Raw genomic sequence first — 21,027 nt, forward strand, 5'->3', positions numbered from 1 at the left:
AAAATATACACAGTCAGGAGCAAGCAGGAGATCAGAGATCTTTATTTTTGTTTTTTAATAACTTGCTTTCTTCCATCTTAAAATGGAAAAAGGATCGTGCTTTTGAAAACAAACATTCAGTTTAGAGGACAATTTGTTTTGCAGACATTAAAGCAAGTTCGCCTTCTCTCAAAAATATAATCCAGAATGTGAACATGAAAGAACAATGTTTTCACTTGCGCTTGGTTGTTAAAATCTGAGTCATGCAGTAGAAGGAAAGTAAACAAAGAATATGAATTTGACAGTGGATGATGAGGGGAGGAACAGAATCCAGCATAATTTACACAGTTCACTCTGTAGAGTTTACTATAACGGGAAACCTAGCACCGTACTATTATCAATAACTAGCAGTGACAGGAACACAAACTAGCATGCATATCATGAATCAGTTTTAATTCTGCTTATCTTGGAAACACAGAGTGCCCAGGAATTTCTGTTTTATTGCAAATGTATGCATGTAGTGAACTTTCCAGAATTCTTCAACCAATCTTTTAAAAAAACTTGCCATTTTACATAGTGCGATTCTATGCTATCAGCTCAGCCCTGAGCTGGTCGAGTTGCATTTTGTGCAGTGTCATTCATTCATAAACAAAATAACTCTTTGATAAACAAATGAAATACAGGCATTGCTCAATTACACTGGGATTACATTTGTGGACTCCATGCACATACGTGAAAAGTGGGGAGGAGGGTGTTGTTGAGAGAGACTGGGAAGCGTCTCTTTCTTGGCAGATCCCGTTCATCCCACCCAAGCCCAGAAATGGAAAGAAGACAAAGTTCCTACTAGAGAGGAGTGGCAAACCAAGCTGATGGACTATGCCAAGATGGCAAAACTGACTGGAAAACTCAGAAACCAAGAGGATAAAAACTTTATAAAAGAATGGGAAACATTAGCAGGATTTTGATTTCACTTGTAGTGTAACAATTACCATGGATAATATAAAAGTTGGAAAATCAAAGAATATGCTGTATTAAATGTTTAAAATTGGACCCGATGGAGGGGATGAAGGGAAGTCCTGGGATTCGGAGGAATCTCTGTACATGGATATATATTTGGATTCTTTTCTACAACTTTGTATTTGTAAAACCAAATAAAAATGATTTTTTTAAAAAAGGAAGTTGCTGGATACAACTTAATTTTACTTAGTTTCTCCCCCACCCCAATAAAATTACTGCCTGATTGTGGGGTGGGAAGGAAGAGGGTGATGATGATCAAAAGGCAGAGGGACTCTCAAGTCCTGCCCCAGGAACAAAACTGACATGAACGAATGAACAAAGGGCAGGCAGGCAGGCTGAGACATGGAGCACCGCCCCCACACCCCATGCAATGGCTTTGCTGGCCAGGAAGAAGGAAGCCAAGGAGGGTGAATGAGTGAGGGGTGGCGCCCCCCCGCCCGCCCCCCTGCTCTTCAGCTCTCTACCACTCTTTTTGCGCTGTTTCTCTACCATTTCCTGGTTCAAATTATATATTTATTTCATGGCAATGCACACTAACACTGTTGCAAGCAAATGCAATGCGTGTAAGTGGAGGATGCCTGTCTAGTGCACTGAAGCTATAATCCTAAACACAGGAGGTTAAGCTTGATTGGAATCCAAGAGTTTCACTTACAAGTAAATGTGTTCAGAATCAGGATGCAAGATACAAGAATAATATTCACTGCAGAGTATCAGTGTCAAGCAAAAACTGAATATTTATTCATTGGACGAAGATCATCATACTTTTGGCTTCACAGAATGCTATAACAGACCACCCAAATGGACATTTATTTGATATAAAATGTCTATTGCTGTCACTATCACATCATCTGAAAATTAGCACTTAATACCCATAAGCGACCAAAGAAATTACTACATCCATGCTAAAGTTTAAATGACTCCCCTAAATACCCCAGGGGAAGAATAAAGGAAATATGCTGCTGAAGATGAGAAGCCATCTTTCAATATTTATTAGAAAACAAGTAAATATAGTCAGGCCTCCTTAGATAGTACTAAGCAAGGGAAGCATGAACTCTGGGTATACATACAAAATCACTTAGTTGCCCCTTAACACATAAATACATAAAAGTGTACACCTTAAAAATAGGGTAGAGGAAAAGGGACCCTGACCATTAGCTCCAGTCGTGGCCGACTCTGGGGTTGCGGCGCTCATCTCGCTTTACTGGCCGAGGAAGCCGGCGTATAGCTTCCGGGTCATGTGGCCAGCATGACTAAGCCGCTTCTGGCAAACCAGAGCAGCGCACGGAAACGCTGTTTACCTTCCTGCCGGAGCGGTACCTATTTATCTACTTGCACTTTGACGTGCTTTCGAACTGCTAGGTTGGCAGGAGCAGAGACCAAGCAACGGGAGTTCACCCAGTGAACCAATAGCAAACATCTTGGACAAATTCATATAAATGTTTAATTAAGCAAATATACAAATATACTGTTTATCAATGAAGTTGTGTTTTCTGAGATACAGTTTTAATTTAAGATGAAAATAAAGCCCATACAAAACATTAATCCACCTTTATGGCAATTGTTGAAATGATAGGAGAAAAACAAAGAGCTATTCTTGGTGAAGTCTGCCCCCTGCTGTTCAGTGTTGTTAAATTCCCATTATAGAAAGAATGTAGAACAGCACCACTTTACACAGGAACCAGATAAGAATGGTCTCCCTTGAAGAAATGTTTCACATCTGAACACACTGTGCAAGAACAGCTTAATCAAAAAAATCTGTTTGTTTAGAATAGGGACAAATGTAAGGTTCTATACTTAGGAAGAACCAGATGCACAAATAGAAGATGGGGAGCACCCGGATTGCCAGTGGTACATGTGAAAAGGATCTAGGGATCTTAGTAAATTACAAGCTTAACATGAGTCAACAGTGTGGTGCAGCAACAAAAAAAGTTAATGCTATTCTAGGCTACATCAACATAAGTACAGTGTCCAAATAAGTAACAGTACCACTCTATTCTGCTTTGGTCAGACCATACCTGGAGTACTGTGTCCAGTTCTGGGAAGCAAAATTTAAGAAGGATATTGACAAGCCGGAATGTGTGCAGAAGAGGGAAACCAAGATGATCAAGTGTCTGGAAACCAAGCCTTATGAGGAATGGTTGAGGGAAATGGGTATGTCTAGCCTGGTAAAGAGGAGACTTCGAAAATATGATAGACATCTTCAAATATCTAAAAGGCTGTCAAATGGAGGATGAAACAACCTTGTTTTGCTCCAGAGGCAAGGACCCAAACTAACTGATTAAACTTACAAGATAGATTTCAACTAAACATCACTAAGAACTTTGATGATAAAAGCTGTTTGACCATGGAACAGACAGGAGGTGGTGGACTTTCCTTCCTTGGAGGTTTTTAAGCAGAGATTGGATGACTATCTGTCATGTATGATTTAGTTGAGATTCCTGCACTGCAGGGGGTTGGACTAGATGACCCCTCAAAGTCCTTTTCAACTCTACAATTCTGTGTTTCTATGAAATCTAGTGTCTATAAATATTAAGCACAACTCTGGTGGAGAGGAAAATCCTGCAAAGTGTTTCAAAACAATTTTTGAATGAATCTTCTAGACATAACATAAATTAAATATATGATCCCATTCAAACTCTTGATGTGGATCACAATTCAGCATCTCTGCAACATACAAGGAAGTTTTCTTTGAGAAGCAAAACACTATTTCTAGCCAATGAAGCATTTCTGAGTACGCAAAGTATCTTTCTTTTCACAGAACAGAAAACCACAAATATGTGTGTTTTGGAACAATCCAGACTAATTCTCTATCTCAGAATACTTTTTTTGAGGGTGGGGGGCTGAGAAGACTTTGATCCTAGTTACTATTCTCTGCACCTGAATATCTACAACCATACAAGACAATGTCAATTTAGTCAGTCACATCCATTGCTTCCCCACATTTCCCCAAAAACATCTTTTGATGTTAGAGTCAAGCTCATTGTTAAAAATATACAAACAAATGCATTGAACAATGAACTTCGTCAATGTAATACAAGTTATATTTCACCACCTGGTTGCAAGACCACCTCTAAATATTCCTTGATGTATACTTAAATAACCACTGTCATTATCTAATGGCCGTAGGCCAATTTGATGTTAAGGGCAGAAGGGAAAGCACAGATAAGGAGTTGGAAACTGTTACCAACCACTCCATCCACACTTGTCTGAAGCTCTGCTCCATAGCCATACTGGAGGTAGAAAGGAATAGCACAGGGAGGGCTGGCAACAGCCCTTGTGCTGTGGTTCCATGGGTGAATGGGACAGGTGGGTTGAACAGCCCACCTATCAATCATGTGATGTCATAATGATGCAGTGTGGTTGACAGATGGGTTGCCCCACTCACCTGTCAAAACTGGCCCGTGTGGTTTGCTACCCCTGACAAAGTGTCCGTGTCTGCCCTGTCCCACTATCAACCTGCTGTTAGCTAGCTGGCCTATATTTAAATCATGGGTGGCCAATCTCTGACCCTGACTAGTGGCCAGACTGGCCAGGGCTGATGGGAATTGGAGCCCAACAACATCTGGAGGGCCACAGGTTAGCTATTCCTGTAACATCACCCATCCTCATTTTGCAGTCCTATCCTTAGATGAGGGTTGGATGATCTAAGTTCCAACCCTACTATTTTATGAAACATGACTGAGGCCACATCTCAAGATGCCTCCTAGGCAGAGTCAGCTGACAAATTATTTGATAAACAATCCAACAAGGGGAGACAAAGTAGAAAAGAATGAGTTAAGCTGCACCAGGCATCTTTTTAAATGTAATGGCTATACTATTACTTTTGCCAAGAATTTCCCAAAAGTTGTTCTGTGGAATATTGTTTCTCTTGCACTTCTGCAAATATTTGGCAATTCCTGATGGAAATGGCAACTCCCTTACTTGGTTTCAGTGTTTTTGTGCAATACTTTAAAATCCACATAGCTAAAAACTGTGCCACAACAAAAAGAGGAAGTAGAGAGAGCCAGAACAGAAAGCAAACTGAATTCTCAATTAATGTTTCACTGCAGTGAAGCTATTAACTTTGGAACTGATCTTTTGAAGTGTCAAACACATGTAAATTTATATACTGTGTGTAGCACTTTGCTCAAATTAGGGAACATAAAGTACATGTTAGGCAGCTTTATACTATACAGTACTGTTTCCCATTCTGTAATGCACAGTGCAAATACTACAATGTGGGAAATAATAAAAATAATATTGCCAACATCATATGAATCTATGGAGTGGTTGCATTTAGCATACTGTTCTGCCAGCCCAAGATCTCAAGGTCTCAATATGATAGTTTAGGTAACCTGGCCCTAACAAGTACCCTCCACGTTCAGAAGTCACTGAATAGCCACTGCTAAGAAGCAAAAGGAAAGGGATGTTGCCTTCACACCACATATGTGGGCTTCCCATAGTCAACTGGCTAACCACTGTAGAATGCACATGCTGTTTTAGATACACTTATGTTCTGATCAGGGGTGTTAACTTGAATAAAATATTGTGGGGCCCAGGTAAGCCCCACCCTGCATACCTGATCACATGACAAGGGCACACATAGCATTTGAATGGGAATGCCCATCAACTTTGGGAGGCGGCTCCCTCAAATATATTATTGTGTGGGCTGAAACCCCCACAGCCCCTAGGAGTTAGCTCCTATGGTTCTGATGCACAAAAGCATTTTTGAGGCAAAAATGTGCAGTAGACCAAGAAGTCCCTTTGGGCTGCTCAAAATGTCCTGTAAATTATTCTTTAAATGCTAGTTCTGCAAGGGATTAATCAAAAACTACAACTTATTTCCATGCACCTGGATCGTGGTAACTGCATCAAACATCAGAGGTAATGAGCTAATGTCAAATAAACTGCTTTCTGTGAATCTTTATCCCCATGATGTTTTTATCGTGTTAGTCTGTTCTGAGTATTTTTCCACTTAAGCCTGAGGTTCATGTGAATTTTTATTTGCTTCTGGAACCTCTTTTCCTTTTGTCATAAGGCCTATTTTTCTGAGAGCATATATGAGAGACTGAGATCACCTTCTGGAATGCCATCATGTTAACCATTAAAAAACAATGTTTTGCAGTCATTTCTGGGCGTGCAGTACCAGAACTGTTACGCTATGTGACTCATGTTCTCCAAGTCAACTTAACAGGTTCTTTGCCCATTTTCTTGCAACAACAGCTTCCAAGAGCTTTAGAATCCCATGCAATTGTTTCTATTATATGAACTTAAATCTACTGCTGTTAGGGACACAACATGTACAGTAAGGTATTAAATGTGAACTTATTCCACAGTGTTCCAGAACAGAAGATTTTAAATTTGGTGAACATTACTGCTTTGCTATACAGTACTTAATGTAACATCCATAAGGCATGAAAAGATTACTCTCTCATTACTTCTTCATTATAAGCTTCAGAAATCACACACACAAATCAACATCAATTGAGGAGAGTTAAATATGAAATCATTCAGCACAACACAATATCACTTGACAATATGATAGTGGCAGAGAAAGAAAAATCCTGCCATTAATGTTTTGGTGGTCATCCAAACAAACCTTAAGTTGATTTGAGCATGAAAGTGTTAAACAGGAGTTTAAATGTCTGTAGTCCTCCAGAGATTGCTGGACTGCAACTCCCATCTTCACTGACCATTGTTCATGCTGGTAGGAGAAATCTAAGTGGGGGTCCCCAAAGATCTGTACTGAGACCTGTGTTTTTTAACTCCTACTTGTGGTTATTTATTAATTTATAAATCAACTCCTACATACTGTACCTCTCAACATAATTTACAAACAAGCCATAAAAACTGCTTAAAATACTTTTTAAAAAGAACAAAAAATTACTTGTTATGTGTTCATTTAATGTGTTTGAGAAATGGATCTTAGAAGTGTACTGGATAATGCATAGTGGAGAAAACTATGGCTTAGTTTTTCTTTTAGATCCATCTCCACAAATATCTAAAAAAAACTCCTGGTTCATGACTAGAGTCTGTCTTGCACATGTAAACAGAGTCAGTTCCACATGGAATACTATAATCTTGTAAATGGAACAAAAACGAAACAGACTGGAATTCTGCCTTTGCTCACTAGAAAATGTGGGATAATACAGTTAGAAATGATACAAATTCAAGGCCAATGGGGGGGGGGTTTACATTAAAAATAGCTTTTCATCTCTAAACCAGTTCTGTAATCAGCTATTACATACAGAATGCAAGAATTTAATCTCTCTCCTTCCAAATTCTAGGTCCACAATGTGTTCTCAAAACATAAAAAGTAACAGAATGAAGGGTTCCAGTTTTCCTCAAAAGTAGTAGTGGGCAAATACAGTAGATAATCACCCTGTCTAGCACTGCTTCAAATGAAGTAGAGGGGAATTAAAAAGGTACAGCTTTAGTCACCCTTCTGCCCTATTAGGATTTGACCCTTGCTTGTTGAAACTCGCTACAGCTGCACTCCTAATCCTACCTTGCTCTAATACATGATAAACAGAAAATCTGTGATGACATGAATAACATACCTGGCAGTCACTGAAAGCTTGAATATCACTCAAGTCATTCCAATTTGTACAGACTTCTGCAGTTTGTCCAAGAAAACTTATTTCCCAATACTGAAGAGGGGCTCTACATGTGTTCTATGCTCCATTGAGATTGGGATCCCCCCACTTATGCAGGGGTTACGTGCCAGGCCCTCACGCAGATAAGTAAAATCACGTAAAGTAGGAGGCACCCACCAAAAAGCCTCTAAATACCTATTTTCACCTCCCCCTCTCTCTCTTATCCAAATCAAAATATCGAGAGTTGAAACTCTGGGCCCAGCTGGAGGCTTGAGGATGTGCAGAAAAGAGGCTGCTGCTGCTGTGATACCCCATGCACCAGGTGTTAAGCAGGAAGGCTGAGCAGCCTAAACAAAGCCAAACTGCACCTCCAATCTCTTTGGGACTTCCTCTGCCCTCACTGACATCCTCTTTGGGCTCTGGGGAGGGTCTCACCACAAGCCATGAGGACTATCCAGCTCTCCCCCACCATTTCCTGGTATGTATGAATCTATCTATCTATCTATCTATCTATCTATCTATCTATCTATCTAATGAGTAGAATGCCTGTATAACATGCTCAGAAGGCTCTCTTCAGGGAGTGACTGGCCTTGTATAAAGTTCCTACACAGACAAAAGTCCTCTTGGAATACAGCTTAAAGAGGAATAAGTGATTGCATGCACCAGGCTTATATTATGCTAACAGAAAACTAGCAAGGGGGGTGGGGACTTCTATCCCAGTCCAGTCCCTGCTATAGTAGTTTCCTATATGCAGAATGGGAACCCCCTCCCATTGTGTATCTGAAATGTGACATACAAACACATCATCAGCACATCTGAAATGGCCTGAATCCATTGTACCCCTACAAGACCCTCTGATGTTATTCTGTGTAGAAACTAGCCTAGGGTTACTAAACTGAAGGCACAAATGTAAATATTGTATTCTTTCCATTCAAAATGAAGGCTGCATATCACGTTCTTCCTTTGTCCTCCTTATTTCAAAACTACAGTATCCGTTTGCCTCATGTGTATTCTTTCTCTCATGAGAAATGCAACAATCCAAGAAAAAAAGTTGCCTTACCATGCTGTGTTTTCTTCCGTCTCTCTTTGGGCACACTGGCTTATCACTGTAGGGCTGTTTATAAGAATGGCAGGTCTACTAGTGTTCATTGCCCTTAAAGAAAATACAAGCCTGGATTGAGCAGTTAAAGAAAACAATTTACACATGTACACTTCCACATATCTATGAAATTTTTACTATTGTCTCCTCGGTGCAAGTGAACAAGATTGCTTTCGCTATCAGTAGCAGTTAGAAGGTAGGCCATGGATTGCTACAAATAAGGTAGAACTAAGAGCACCCCTGTTCAGATACACTTTCTTTCTTCTCCATTTGCTAGCAGTCTGGCAAGCATCAGAGTCAACTACAGTGGGGGTGGGTCCTGAAGCTGTTGGACACTTACTTCTGCATACTTCATTTTCAAGCCACTTCAAAGAAACACACACACACAGCATTGCAATGACATTACTGTCAATGCTACTGTGATACTGTTCTATCCTTCCCCATATTCTTAATTAAGCTTCTGAACTCTGGCAGCAACTCAGCAGCAACAAGGAGCAAAGAACAATGCAAAAGATGCAAAACAACAAATCTGATATCCATTAATGTTTGTTGCAATTGTAAGCCCCCAAAAGAGGAATCTGATTTTTCTACTATGCAAAAAGTTGGGGTAAGGTATATTTGTCATGAATGATTGAGGTGAAGATAAAGGAAATGAGAAACAAGCAGAGTTTTAGTTGTATGATAAATAAGTCAACTGAATGTTAGGCCTTGTTTTGTCAACTATCCCCTCCTCAAAACAGCTAACACAATTTGCCTTTTGTTTTTATCTCTGAGTGTGTGCCAAGACAGTTGGTGTCAGTAGGATTATGCCCACAGGCTATGCAAAGCAGAAGTGCTTGAAAAGCAGCATTCAGAGCTAGCTCATTACTATAATATAATATTCAATTTCTACCATTAAGTTTTAGCACTGTAAATGTGCCAGCAATATTCACCCTCATTACAAGGTATTTCAAATAAAATTGCAAGTAGATTTAGAAGCTACCATAAAATATTACCGACCACAATTACTGCCAAACTACAATGAATGAGGGCTCCAATACAAAGGTGGCTTGTTGGTTATGAATAAAGCCTGAACTCAGCCCAGGCAATTTCCACAGCCCACCAAGAGACACACAAGTTACAATGCAAACTAGAAGTTTCTTTCAAGAGAGTCACAATCAAAGACAGAATTTGCCAATAGGTGGATCAGCAAAGAAAGGCTGCCACTTCTTTATTGACTCTGCTCCTTTGCTTTTCCTGGAATAATACTTTCTTAAGTGCTTTCAGAATAAAACGAAATAGCATAACAAATGAAAATAGAGACAGGCCCATCCCCTGACCTATAATCAAATGCATATACTTTAATAATAATAGTAAAGGCAAAGGTACATGGAAGAACCTTATCTAACAAGTTATATTTAAAAACCTAAACATACCTTTAAACCCTACTGGAAAATCAAAACTGAGGATTATGTTCTAGTATCAGGAGATGATGCACTCCAAAGATAAGGAATACCACAAGGAAAAAATAAGAAGTAAAGCATACTATAAGGCAAAAAGAGACAGGGAATATAAAGTGACCAGATAAATAAGAAGAATGATTATAATAAAGATAAATAAGCTAGCAAAATTGATGTCTACATGGAAACTAAGCCCAATCCAGGAAAAAAGAGGAGACACCTGGATAAAAATTAGACCTAATAAAAACCAATATGAGCAGCAAAATTTAAGAAAGGAAAGCAGCTGAAGATAAGAAATGATAAGCCTATATAAAAGGGCACTGCAATAATGAAGTGCAGACAGTGAGTGATAATCAACCAGTCTGTCTTTTATTTTCAACTAATACCCCCAAAGCTCAAATATATTCAAGAGTGAGAAGTGAAAAGGAAAAGAAAAGGATGAAAAGAAACATCAGAATTAAACTTCCAAACAAATGGGGATTTCTTTACACAACTCCCCCACAAAAATAAAAGGTTAAAAGAGACAGAAGTGGAACTATGATGTCATAAGAAATTTCAGTTTTGTATAAATTTCATTTTTAAAAAGACATCCATGAGAACACAACTACAAGGCAAGCAAGTATATTAGCAAAAGGCAGTGATGTCAAGAATGGAAAGATACAGTTGTGTGCTATCAGAAAAAAATGAAGCCAAAATATTGTAGAAAGCAATATAAATTAATAAGGAATGCTATAAACTGAATACAAAAATAAACAACACCCTAGGACGCCCACAACAGAAATAGTGAAAGAAGAAGAGAAACAAGACACAGAGCCGAAAACCTGCAGAGGGGTTGACATTGTCAAGTGGCAACCCTAAACGTTACAGCCCAGTGTCTTGTGCTAGTGAATTAAACACTATGCATCTAGAAAAGATTATGAGGAAAGCCATTAACTGTATTTTCCACAAAATGTTAAGGCACAGCTATTTTTCATGCAAGTATTCCATTGATACTAACAGATTCCATCATTAGCACTGAACCAGCTGTTTCCTGACCTGCTTGGCCCTTATGCACACATTCCCTTTTGTTAAAACGTCTGTTCTTCCAAAGCCACTACCCGTGTAAGTAGCCCAGAAGGTTCTACAGAAGGTTCATAAACAGAAAGAAAAGTTTTCCTCTCTGTGTTTGGGGACCCTCCTTTATCAGGGCCTCTGATAACACAGAGGGTTCTGCGTACATTAAAGTGAACATGAGTAAAAGACCCCTGCAGGCATTCCTCATGCCATGTAGGGAGGATCGGGGGCTAAGCATACAGGGAAATACATGCAAGAAGATAGGGCAGGAGTGTTGGTGAGAGCAGATATGGGTGACATGCAGGAAGCTATGTGGTAGGGTGGGGGGGAGATGGAGGTGAAGTCCAATTATGCAAGTGGAAATCCAATGCACAATCCATCAGCAATTGATGTAACTAAGTATGTTTGTATTTTACTCACTTTGTACATGAAACTTACTCTAGTTCCAAATAAAGCACATATACATCTCATTGCTTGACTAGTTCTTTTGGTTATATTATTCTGGAAAACAGAAGGGAAAAATACAACCACAGAATCAAATGATGGGCTACACCCAAGTAATATATGGCATCTGCTTTGAAGCCACTTGCAAAAATAATTTCATGAACATGTCCCAGCAGGTATAGATTAGTCAGCACACCAACATCATCTGCAGTAACACCACCAAATACATCCTCAGACTCTGGCTTTCCTCCTTATGTATGTATGCAAACACACATCTGAACACACAAGCATGTGATAAATGGGAGGGTCCTGGCGGTTGGGTGACTTATGTGTAGTTAAACCTAGCAGGCTAAGAATCTGCAAGGAGAGTTCTTGATTGTCAATTGTACTTTAGGAATACAGCACTGAAAATTGATATTTTAAATGGAAACTTTTGCTATTGCGGACAGAGGGATATACAGTACACTTTTTTGTGGGGAGGAAGGGGATTCTATTTCATTCCCCCCCCCCCCTTTCTGAAGTACCTATGTGGTCTCCTCTTTAATGTAACACAATTGTAGGGAATATTATTAAAAACTTCAATAGCTGGAACTAAAATTTTACAGTGCAATCACATACATGTCTACTCAGAAAAAGTCATTGGGTTCAATGGTGCTTATTCAATGGTAAGCAGATATAGAACTGCATCCTAAGGATTTCTGCCCAATTATTTTCCACATAAAGAAAGGTAATGCACAGTGTCCCTCATACTTAAAACAAAATTCATCATACCAGCTGGATGCAGCAGTATCTAAACAAAAAAGGGAAGACGTACCAAGTATGGATATCCCATTGCTTTAAACCCTTAAAAATCAATAAATGATATATAGGTCCCCAATTCTACATCACTGTATGTTAGCTAAATACTTTTAGATTTGCAGGACTGATATTTTAGGTATGCTTCTTGCAACAAAATCAACCTAAAAACAAAACCATCCTCAAGAAGTTTTCCCAAAGATAACAACTTACTAATCAAGTGTTCTGACCAACTTAGTGGTCTTTTCCCAACACCAATATATTTAAACAAGCACTTTACAGAAGCCTAGACATTCAAACTACATGTTACATGCTCAGATCCTGTTAAAAATGATGTACAAAATAATAAAATGCAAGGCAGAGAATAGTGGCTGCATGTGCCAAAGTTTGATCAAGATATCTTCTTGATCTCAAAATGTTTAGGACTTTCAAGTCCAAACCAGTACATTGAGTTCTGCCTAAACAGTGGGTGGGAGCACAGGTGAGATGTGCTTTCTGCCATGTAGCCAACTGCAGTTGACAACCTAGTTACTCTATTCTAGATCAACTTAAGTTTCTGAATACACTTCAAAGGCTGAATACACCATGTAGAGTACATTACAATAATACAGTCCAGAAGCTATCAGGCCATGTATCAAAATGATCAAAAATACAAGATTTGTTTTAGGTTTAATATGTTGTGTGAGCCAGGCCTCTGCCCTAAAAGACAAATGTAATAATGTTTAAAACCCCTCATGGGAGTGACAGATACATAAACTATACTAATTGGAAGCTGTTTCAAAACTCCAACCACAAAAAAGTCACATTTCTCTCAGGAAAATTGCCCTTCTTTTCTAAGTAATTATCTCCCTATTGGCCCTAATCCAACATGGAGAGTGTTGAAACTTCCAAAACTATATACTCTCAAAGAGTCAAAGGACTATCTGTGATGATATAATATAGATAAATGCTTGCAGAATAGGGTAATGAGACTTTGCACTGGAACCTACTGGGTATTCATAGCTCAATTGCACAATTGTACAAATGCATTCAAAAGAAGAATAAAGTTGAAGCAAGACATCAGCTATCAGTTTAGATAGTCAAGACATCAACCCTCTTGCCAAGACTGCACCTAAACCTAGGACTTTTGGAAGCGACCAAGTGGTGCCAGAGTACTATTAAATCCTCTACTTTTATATAAAATCTGGTGATGTATTATAGCACATTAAAAACTAACAGATGAACAAAGCAATCCAGACTATAAGAAGCCAGTGTAAATTACCCTGGGGTAAATTATATTAGTGCAACTTATCCCAATTTAGCAGCTAGGATACTTTGTGAATAATGGCAGGATATCAATTTAATAAATAATTATTTTAAAATGATCTAAGCCTGGCAGAGGGAAAACAAGCGTTTAAACAGAGTTTGACTTACACCGCCCTTTCTGCCAGTGTAAATTCTGCTAGGTTGCTAGGTTACGTGGCCAAGCTGAATTGAGTTTGGAATAGGGGTAAGTGCTCCTATACCCTGTACCAACCCTGCCAAGGCCCCAGAACACCACTTTTTCAGGACCTATCCTGGCCTTGGCTCAGTCAGCTTCAGGTGAGCCACGATGGTGGAGTTGAGGTGCCCAGCTGACGAGCGACAACCAGAGATCCACCTATTCCAAATTCCACTCATCCAGGCAGATCTTGGTTTTGGATTTCTCCCTTACTGTGGCATAAGCTTTTCTGGACTAGAATCCACTTCAATCATTTACGCAAAGTGCTAACCATAGAAGTGCTGCCAAAAGACAAGAAATGCAATAGGCATCACCTGTGTGACATTTCTGTGCAAACCTGAAGAAGTATATAAGACTGTGTTCACCATTATTATTATTATTATTATTATTATTATTATTATTATTTATTGTATTTATGAATCACCCTTCTTTGACCAGAGCCCAGGGCAATACACAAACAAAGGATTAGCAACATGATAACAGCATTACAGTTACAAAATTACAATTACAGTAATTAAAAACACAGTAATTACCATGTAAGATGGGAAAAGCCTGGGTAAACAGAAACATCTTTAGTTGATGTTTTTAGAATCCCTACAGCAAATGGAAAAGATGGAACTCCAGAGTGAGACGGTTCAAGAATTGAGGCCCCACTACAGAGGTCTTCTTCAAGTCCCCTCATCACAACAAATCCTCATAAGGATTACAAGCAATGCCCCGTCTGCCAATCTTAAGGATAAAGTCAGCTAGTATTCACAACAACAGTAACTGGTGATGCCCGGAACTGGTGAGGGGAACACTTTAGGCATCTGAGGCTGGCTCTGTTCCATGAAACCTTATGCTACCATAAACCTGCTATTCTTGAAGGTGTCATAAAACCTTTTAGGTGTTTTGTTTTGTTTTTTACCTGGCATGCATTTCTTCTAGGCATACTGGTTTCTAAGCTATAATAAAAGAAGCAGCTAGACACTTCAGGTCACCATTATGAAGCTCCCAAGTGAGTCCTGCAACAAATTGTTTCAATATATTCTCCTCACCTCAACAGAAACACCCATGTTCAGGGTGCCAGGCAGCCAAGGAACCACTTCCTACACCAGGATACTGTAAGATTTAAAGGGCTCCTGAAGATCACTAAGCATGTTCAGTCCTCATTGGGCTATTTTCTTCCCCTCTTTAGGTTTTCTTAAAAACATGTTTTGCATTTCTGCATTTCTCAGCATGTACTTGAGCATGTTAGTACTTTGTTTCTCTGGGCCTAACTACACATTAAATTAAATGTGGAGTGTGCAGAATCATCAGTGTTTCTCAGCAAGATTAATACTAAGCACTGGGGTGATTTTCAATGGCACCAATAGGAGCTTTTTTCTAAGGTAAATGTTGAAGGGGAGGTTATTTTTCTAGTGATTATGGCTGTTGAAGGCTTAAAGTTTGCAGTCCTGATTAAAACAGGGGAGATCTGGATATAGTAGTTCAACTATTTTAGTGTATGTGCTGTTCCAGAGTCTCACTGCACTCAAGATTTAGATCCTCCCTTTAATATTTGCATATATTAGCAACAACAGATAGGAATATTGAAACATATTATTTCAGTATTCAAGACATGGCAGTTCAGTTCAGAAGTCTTGAACCAAGACATGTCACTACAGATCCACTTTATTAGATAATAAGATGCTCATCAACAAAATATTGCAAGTATATGTCTGCCACACCTACCATAAGTCACTACAGCTTGTGTCATCTTAAAAAGATGACAGAGCTGTATCATTTAAGTATCAATGTAAACTTTCAATCTGCTTTCAAGTGAAAGTGCATGCCAATACAAACTAACTTGCAGGAACAGTCTGCTTGATTTCACCATCTGAAGGTCCAATTTCTATTCTTCCGATATAAGACAAGGTACCATAAATCAATTGAGTCTTTAGGAAGTGTGAAATGTACTTTACTGTCACTTTTCAAATATTTCTAAGGCAGGTTAAGAAAAATGCTTAATTAAACAAGTTCTTTTGAAAGTCAGATAGCAAGCCAATTTGGGTCTTATTTTTTTAAAGAGAATGTCATAGAATCATAGAATTGTAGAGCTGAAATTTTATACCGTTTAATTTTAAAAACCACTAACATAAAAGATATAACAAAACAAATTCCTTCCAGTAGCACCTTAAAGACCAACTAAGTCAGTTCTTGGTATGAGCTTTCGTGTGCATGCACACTTCTTCAGATACACTGAAACAGAAGTTTTCAGACCCTTCTATATAGTGAGAAGGTGGGGAGGGGTATTACTCAGAAGGGTGGTGGGAATGGGTGATTGGCAGATAGCTGTGATGAGCCTGTTGACGACTCTTAACGACTGCAATAGTCTCGTTAAGAGACAATAGACTGCAATAGACTCGTTAAGAGTCGTCAACAGGCTCATCACAGCTATCTGCCAATCACCCATTCCCACCACCCTTCTGAGTAATACCCCTCCCCACCTTCTCACTATATAGAAGGGTCTGGAAACTTCTGTTTCAGTGTATCTGAAGAAGTGTGCATGCACACGAAAGCTCATACCAAGAACTGACTTAGTTGGTCTTTAAGGTGCTACTGGAAGGAATTTGTTTTGTTTTGACTATGGCAGACCAACACGGCTACCTATCTATAAAAGATATATTACTTTAAGGCTGCCTCTAATTCAGGGATGGGGAACCTCTGGCCCTTCGGCTGCTGTTAGACTTCAATTCCCATCAGTCCTAGCCATTATGGCCAAAGGTCATGGATGATGGGAGTTGCAGTCCAACAGACTCCCCATCTCTGCTCTAACGGCTACTTCACGCTATGCATTCTGCAGCTGTGATGTTGCATGACCAAGTATATGCAAATCTGAAGCCTTGTTACTTGTTCTGGGAACCACAACTGTTGACATGAAGCTCTACACCTATACCACAATGTAGCCTATCAACATGTCAACATGTCTCTTGGTCTGTCATATTCATGCTGTCATAATGATCATGGAACTGGATCACATGAAGACATTCTTCATATCAACCAGCCCCTATTCCCCCCCCCATTCCTGTACTAAGCATTCAGCCATGCCATTACTGTACTTAAGTTCTTTTTTTTTATCTGACATGCTTAGCCAGTGCAAAATAGTAAAAGAGCAAGAGGTGGTGGACTCTCCTTGGAGATTTTCAAGCAGAGGCTGGATGGCCATCTCTCATGTGTGACAGTTGAGATTCCAGCTTTGCAGAGGGTTGGACTAGATGACCCTCAGGGGTCCCTTCCAACTCTACAGTTCTATAACTCATCAAGGAGCAAACGAGAGGATAAACTAGGCAAACCTGCAGTAGCGCCTGTTCAAAATAAACTCATCTGATTTACCGAGAGCCTTCGTGTACAACAGCCTACTTTTATCAGAAAAGGGGGGAAAGGACGCTTCTTATCATCCTACAGCTGGTGACTAATGGGGATAACTCGTCAGGAATTTGCCGGCACTCGGAGCAGTTCCTGATGGAGGTACCCACCCCCCTCCAAGCAGGAAGATGCCCAGCTCTGTCACTTAGCCAAACCGTTTGGCGATCGCCAAATACTATATAGCCTCCCTCTCTTCAGCCCATAATGGGCGTTTTCTGCATTCACAATAAAAAAGCTAGAGAGTTGGGGGGGGGGGGGAGAGGAGGATCTCCCCTTGCCAGTGTGAATCTTTTAAACCTTCCGTCCTCGGCACATGATTGGGGGTTTCCGAGAACACGACGTCGCCTCGGGGGGGGGGCGCCGCTTCTGGAAACGCTCTGGGCGGGTTGCTGCTTTTGTTTTGGTCTTTCCAGTGCCAGCGAAGTTCCCTCAGCTCAAGCAGAGCAAAAACAACAAAAAACCCTGATCCCCCCCCCCTTTTTTTTTTTTTTTGGAGTTTCCACTTGACAGGCGGCGTCCCCGCCCCACTCCCGAAGCCCAAAGCTCTGCTCTCTCTCTCGGTTCCAATAAACTTCTGCGAAGGAACCGTCTCCCCGACCCCGCACAGCCTGTTGCTTCTGGCAGGCGGCGCACGTCCCTTACCTGGCGCTTGGCGGCTCCTCTTCGTCAGCGCCCTGCATGGGAAGCTCCGAGGTGGGGAGGCGGGAGCTGCCGGCAGACCGACCTGGCAACTGAGGCGCGGGGCCGCGCGAGGGGCGCCGCTTCCCCACCAGCCCGGAAAGAAAGGAGAAGCGGGTCTGTCAGTCGGTCGGTCAGGCCCCGGCCCGGTGGGCGGGAGCTGCTAATGGGAAAGCGAGGAGGCAGCAGGAGCGGCTTCAAGCCCCCTGTCAGGCAGCCGCGCGGAGCCGGGGGTGAGGGGGACTCCTGACAGACAGGGCGGCCGCAAAAATAGAGAGAGAAGGGGGGAAATGAAAATAAATCTGCTAACTTCACCCGCCGCCGCCGCGGCTCCCTCAGTTCACACACGAGGCCCCGCCCCCTTGGCTCGGCTCCTGGCGCGCAGCACCCGCCTCAGTTTTGAAACAGCCGCGACGGCGGCCACGAGCAGAAACGCTCGCTTCTTCGCCTCACGCCTCTTAAGCTCGCTAACCGCGAGTCGGGGCCCCGGGCCAGCGCGGGCACTCGAGGTTAGAGCGTTCAGACGTGACGAGGAGCGCTTCCCCCCCCCCCAGCCGCTGTTGTTGTTGGGGCCTGTATTCCGCTCTCTTTTGGCCTCAGCATTGCGTCGGTTCGGTCAACCGAAAAGGTTTTCCCCTCTCGGGAAGAGTTCCTCGTGGGGGTAACGGTAATATCCCTCCGTGTCGGAGTTAGTTGGGTTTCTGGAAAAGGGGGCGGTTCCCGCGAACACGGAAGTCGCGCCTTGAGCTTCCCAGAGCCCTTCTGCCTCGTCTCAAAATGGGGCGAGTGGGGGTCGCCGTCTTATTTATTAGTGCCAGGGGGAAATATGCCCTGAAGCTGTGGTCTTTTGGTGTGTTTCTAACCTCTGCTTGTCTTAAAAGTTCCGTGGTTTTGAATAAGGCTGGAGCAGAAGTTCTGGAACCAAGTGGGAGCAATGCTCACGAAACCAGGGATTTCTCCAAGCTGTATTTCAGAAGGTGTTAAAAGCGGGTCAGTATGAAAAGTACGCTCCTTTCCTCCCACAGAGATGCACTGTTAAGGGCAAAACTACACGACTGGAGAAAGTGCAATGTGCCAACCTACCTTTGAAAGGGAGATCTGATTCAAACATGCCCAAACTTGAGAGACAGATGCAGCAGGAAGTTTAAAAGGCTCAGCCCTGTTGACACCACACACTTGCTACGAATTATTCTACTATATTTACAAAGCTAAATGGTTAATAGTTTTGCCTCGCTGCATATTTCAGTCCTTTCTTTGTACTTTCAAGTGGTGGCTGCATGTGCTGCGTTAGGGCATGCCAACAAATAAATTGAGTTGCATGCACTTATCTGCATAATGAAAAGCTTTTCAAAGTGTGTCAGCCATGAGTTCTCTCCCTCACCACTACTCCACCCATTGGCTAAACTGCAGCGATGTCATGGAAGGTTTGTGAACATTTCAGTTGTTCAGGATGAAGTTGTTAGCATTAGAATGCTGACAGTGCAGCTTCTGTAAGGAAATAAAGCATCAGGAAATAAGAAGGTTAGGCAAGCAAATTTTGAAAGCTGGGAATTATAAACCAGGAAACAAGAGCAAGTAGGTTGAATAGAATTGGCTGAATTTTCCACATTGAACCATCTGGTCAACTTTTTTTCTGCCCGTTACTGGAACAAGCAGCCTCGTCCCATAATTCTTTCCTTATAGATTCACTTAATGCAGTAAGACTTCCAGGTAAACTTTTATTTAACTGATGCAAAAGCAATGCCTAGGGTGGCTTACAATGTTTAAAGTTACAATTTCATAAAAATAACAGTTTAAAACAACCAAGGATACTGGCTCAACAGTTAAAACCAAGCATAGAAACTAATAATAATAATAATAATAATAATAATAATAAAATAATAATTTATTTATACCCCGCCCATCTGGGTGGGTTTCCCCAGCCACTCTGGGGGGCTCCCAACAGAATATTAAACAGAATAAAACATCAAACATTAAAAACTTCCCTAAAAAGCGAATTCTCTGCCACACACAACAAAGCCTGCTGAAATTCAAAGGTTTTTAGTAAACAGTGAGATACGGAGCAGGAGAGAGCTAACCTTGGGAAAATATGTTCCATAATCTAGGCATGGCAACTGAGAAAGCCCTCACAATAGGATTGGGCGATAAATCTGCCTTACATTTTTAAAAAAAACAACGTATCAAAAGCTAGTACGTAGTATGTTTACCCCATTTTTTGTTGAAATCAAAGACATCAACATTTACTGTCCCTGAAAGGTTTATATAAAACACTTAGCATTTGTATAGGTCTTAAGGTAATTTAAATATATTAATATTTCTCCATAATCCTCAAAGCAAGGCATGGTCTGGATATGTGTGATGGTGCAACCTTGCTAAAGCTAGTAAGTGTACTGTAATTCTGATCAGATGGGGGATTGCCTAGGAGTCTTAGGGATAGTGCCTTTGAAGACTGTGGAAGACAGGTAGGATAAACATGTAATTTGACAGAGCTAGTCTGCTTTAAGGTAGGTTAATGCCATCACCCTCATATTTCAGAGATAACAGTGGCTTGAGTTAGACCACAATAAGAATCGCCAAACTAATACTTTGCTGACTTGCCCTAACTTTACTCAGACTCTTGCTAAATTCAGTGAGAGTTATGACTGCAGCCTTAGCTGTCACACTATACTGACTTAGTCTTTATTTCCAAAATGTTCTATCCTTAAAGCTACGTATTTATTTATTCAGCAGTTTTATCTTGCTCCTTAACAATAAATTCTCTGGGCAGGGTACAAATTAGAAATAGAACCTAAAATGAAAACACCAGCTGAAACATCATTATCCTCAGAATAAATCAGCATAAAACCAGTAGTCCCCAGGGTCTAAAAAGTACTCAGACATGTTTTTTAAATGGAAAAGTCTGGGTTTAGAAGTTAAAAAGTAAATGGCTGAAATCCCTCAATAACTGCTTTGGTGATTGCCCATAATCATAAGTTAAGCAGTAAGGGGGAGATCTAGGAAAAGATCAAGAGCTATATTTTTGGAAGTTCTGCTGAATGGACAATCCTAAAAGAATCCCTGGAGGACTGAAGAGAGTTTTAA

At 40.8% G+C, this 21,027-nt stretch overlaps 1 protein-coding gene and 1 long non-coding RNA gene across 6 annotated transcripts in view; one reads left to right on the plus strand and one right to left on the minus strand.

Annotated features, from left to right (window-relative positions):
- Positions 1 to 18,024, minus strand: part of ARHGEF3 (Rho guanine nucleotide exchange factor 3) — a 103,586-nt gene extending 85,562 nt beyond the window's left edge. The window contains exons 1-2 of one of the 5 annotated variants that reach the window (XM_081848881.1): positions 17,911 to 18,024; positions 8,632 to 8,724 (exon numbers count right to left, since the gene is read on the minus strand). In XM_081848881.1, coding sequence (XP_081705007.1) covers positions 8,632 to 8,724; positions 17,911 to 17,948 — 131 coding nt within the window. In that variant the 5' untranslated portion in view covers positions 17,949 to 18,024. Of the gene's footprint in view, positions 1 to 4,180; positions 4,303 to 8,631; positions 8,725 to 17,910 lie in introns of those variants that run through there. The other 4 variants (XM_081848885.1, XM_081848889.1, XM_081848883.1 and 1 more) reach the window with 4 other exon arrangements.
- A 297-nt stretch (positions 18,025 to 18,321) lies between these two features.
- LOC309334537 lies at positions 18,322 to 19,298 on the plus strand. The gene is made up of 2 exons (XR_014153146.1): positions 18,322 to 18,455; positions 18,972 to 19,298. It is a non-coding gene; the product is annotated as an uncharacterized lncRNA (long non-coding RNA).
- Positions 19,299 to 21,027: the final 1,729 nt, after the last annotated feature.

The sequence above is a fragment of the Podarcis erhardii genome (genome assembly GCF_964252035.2).
Source record: "Podarcis erhardii genome assembly, chromosome: 2".
NCBI classification, from domain to species: Eukaryota; Metazoa; Chordata; class Lepidosauria; order Squamata; family Lacertidae; genus Podarcis; species Podarcis erhardii.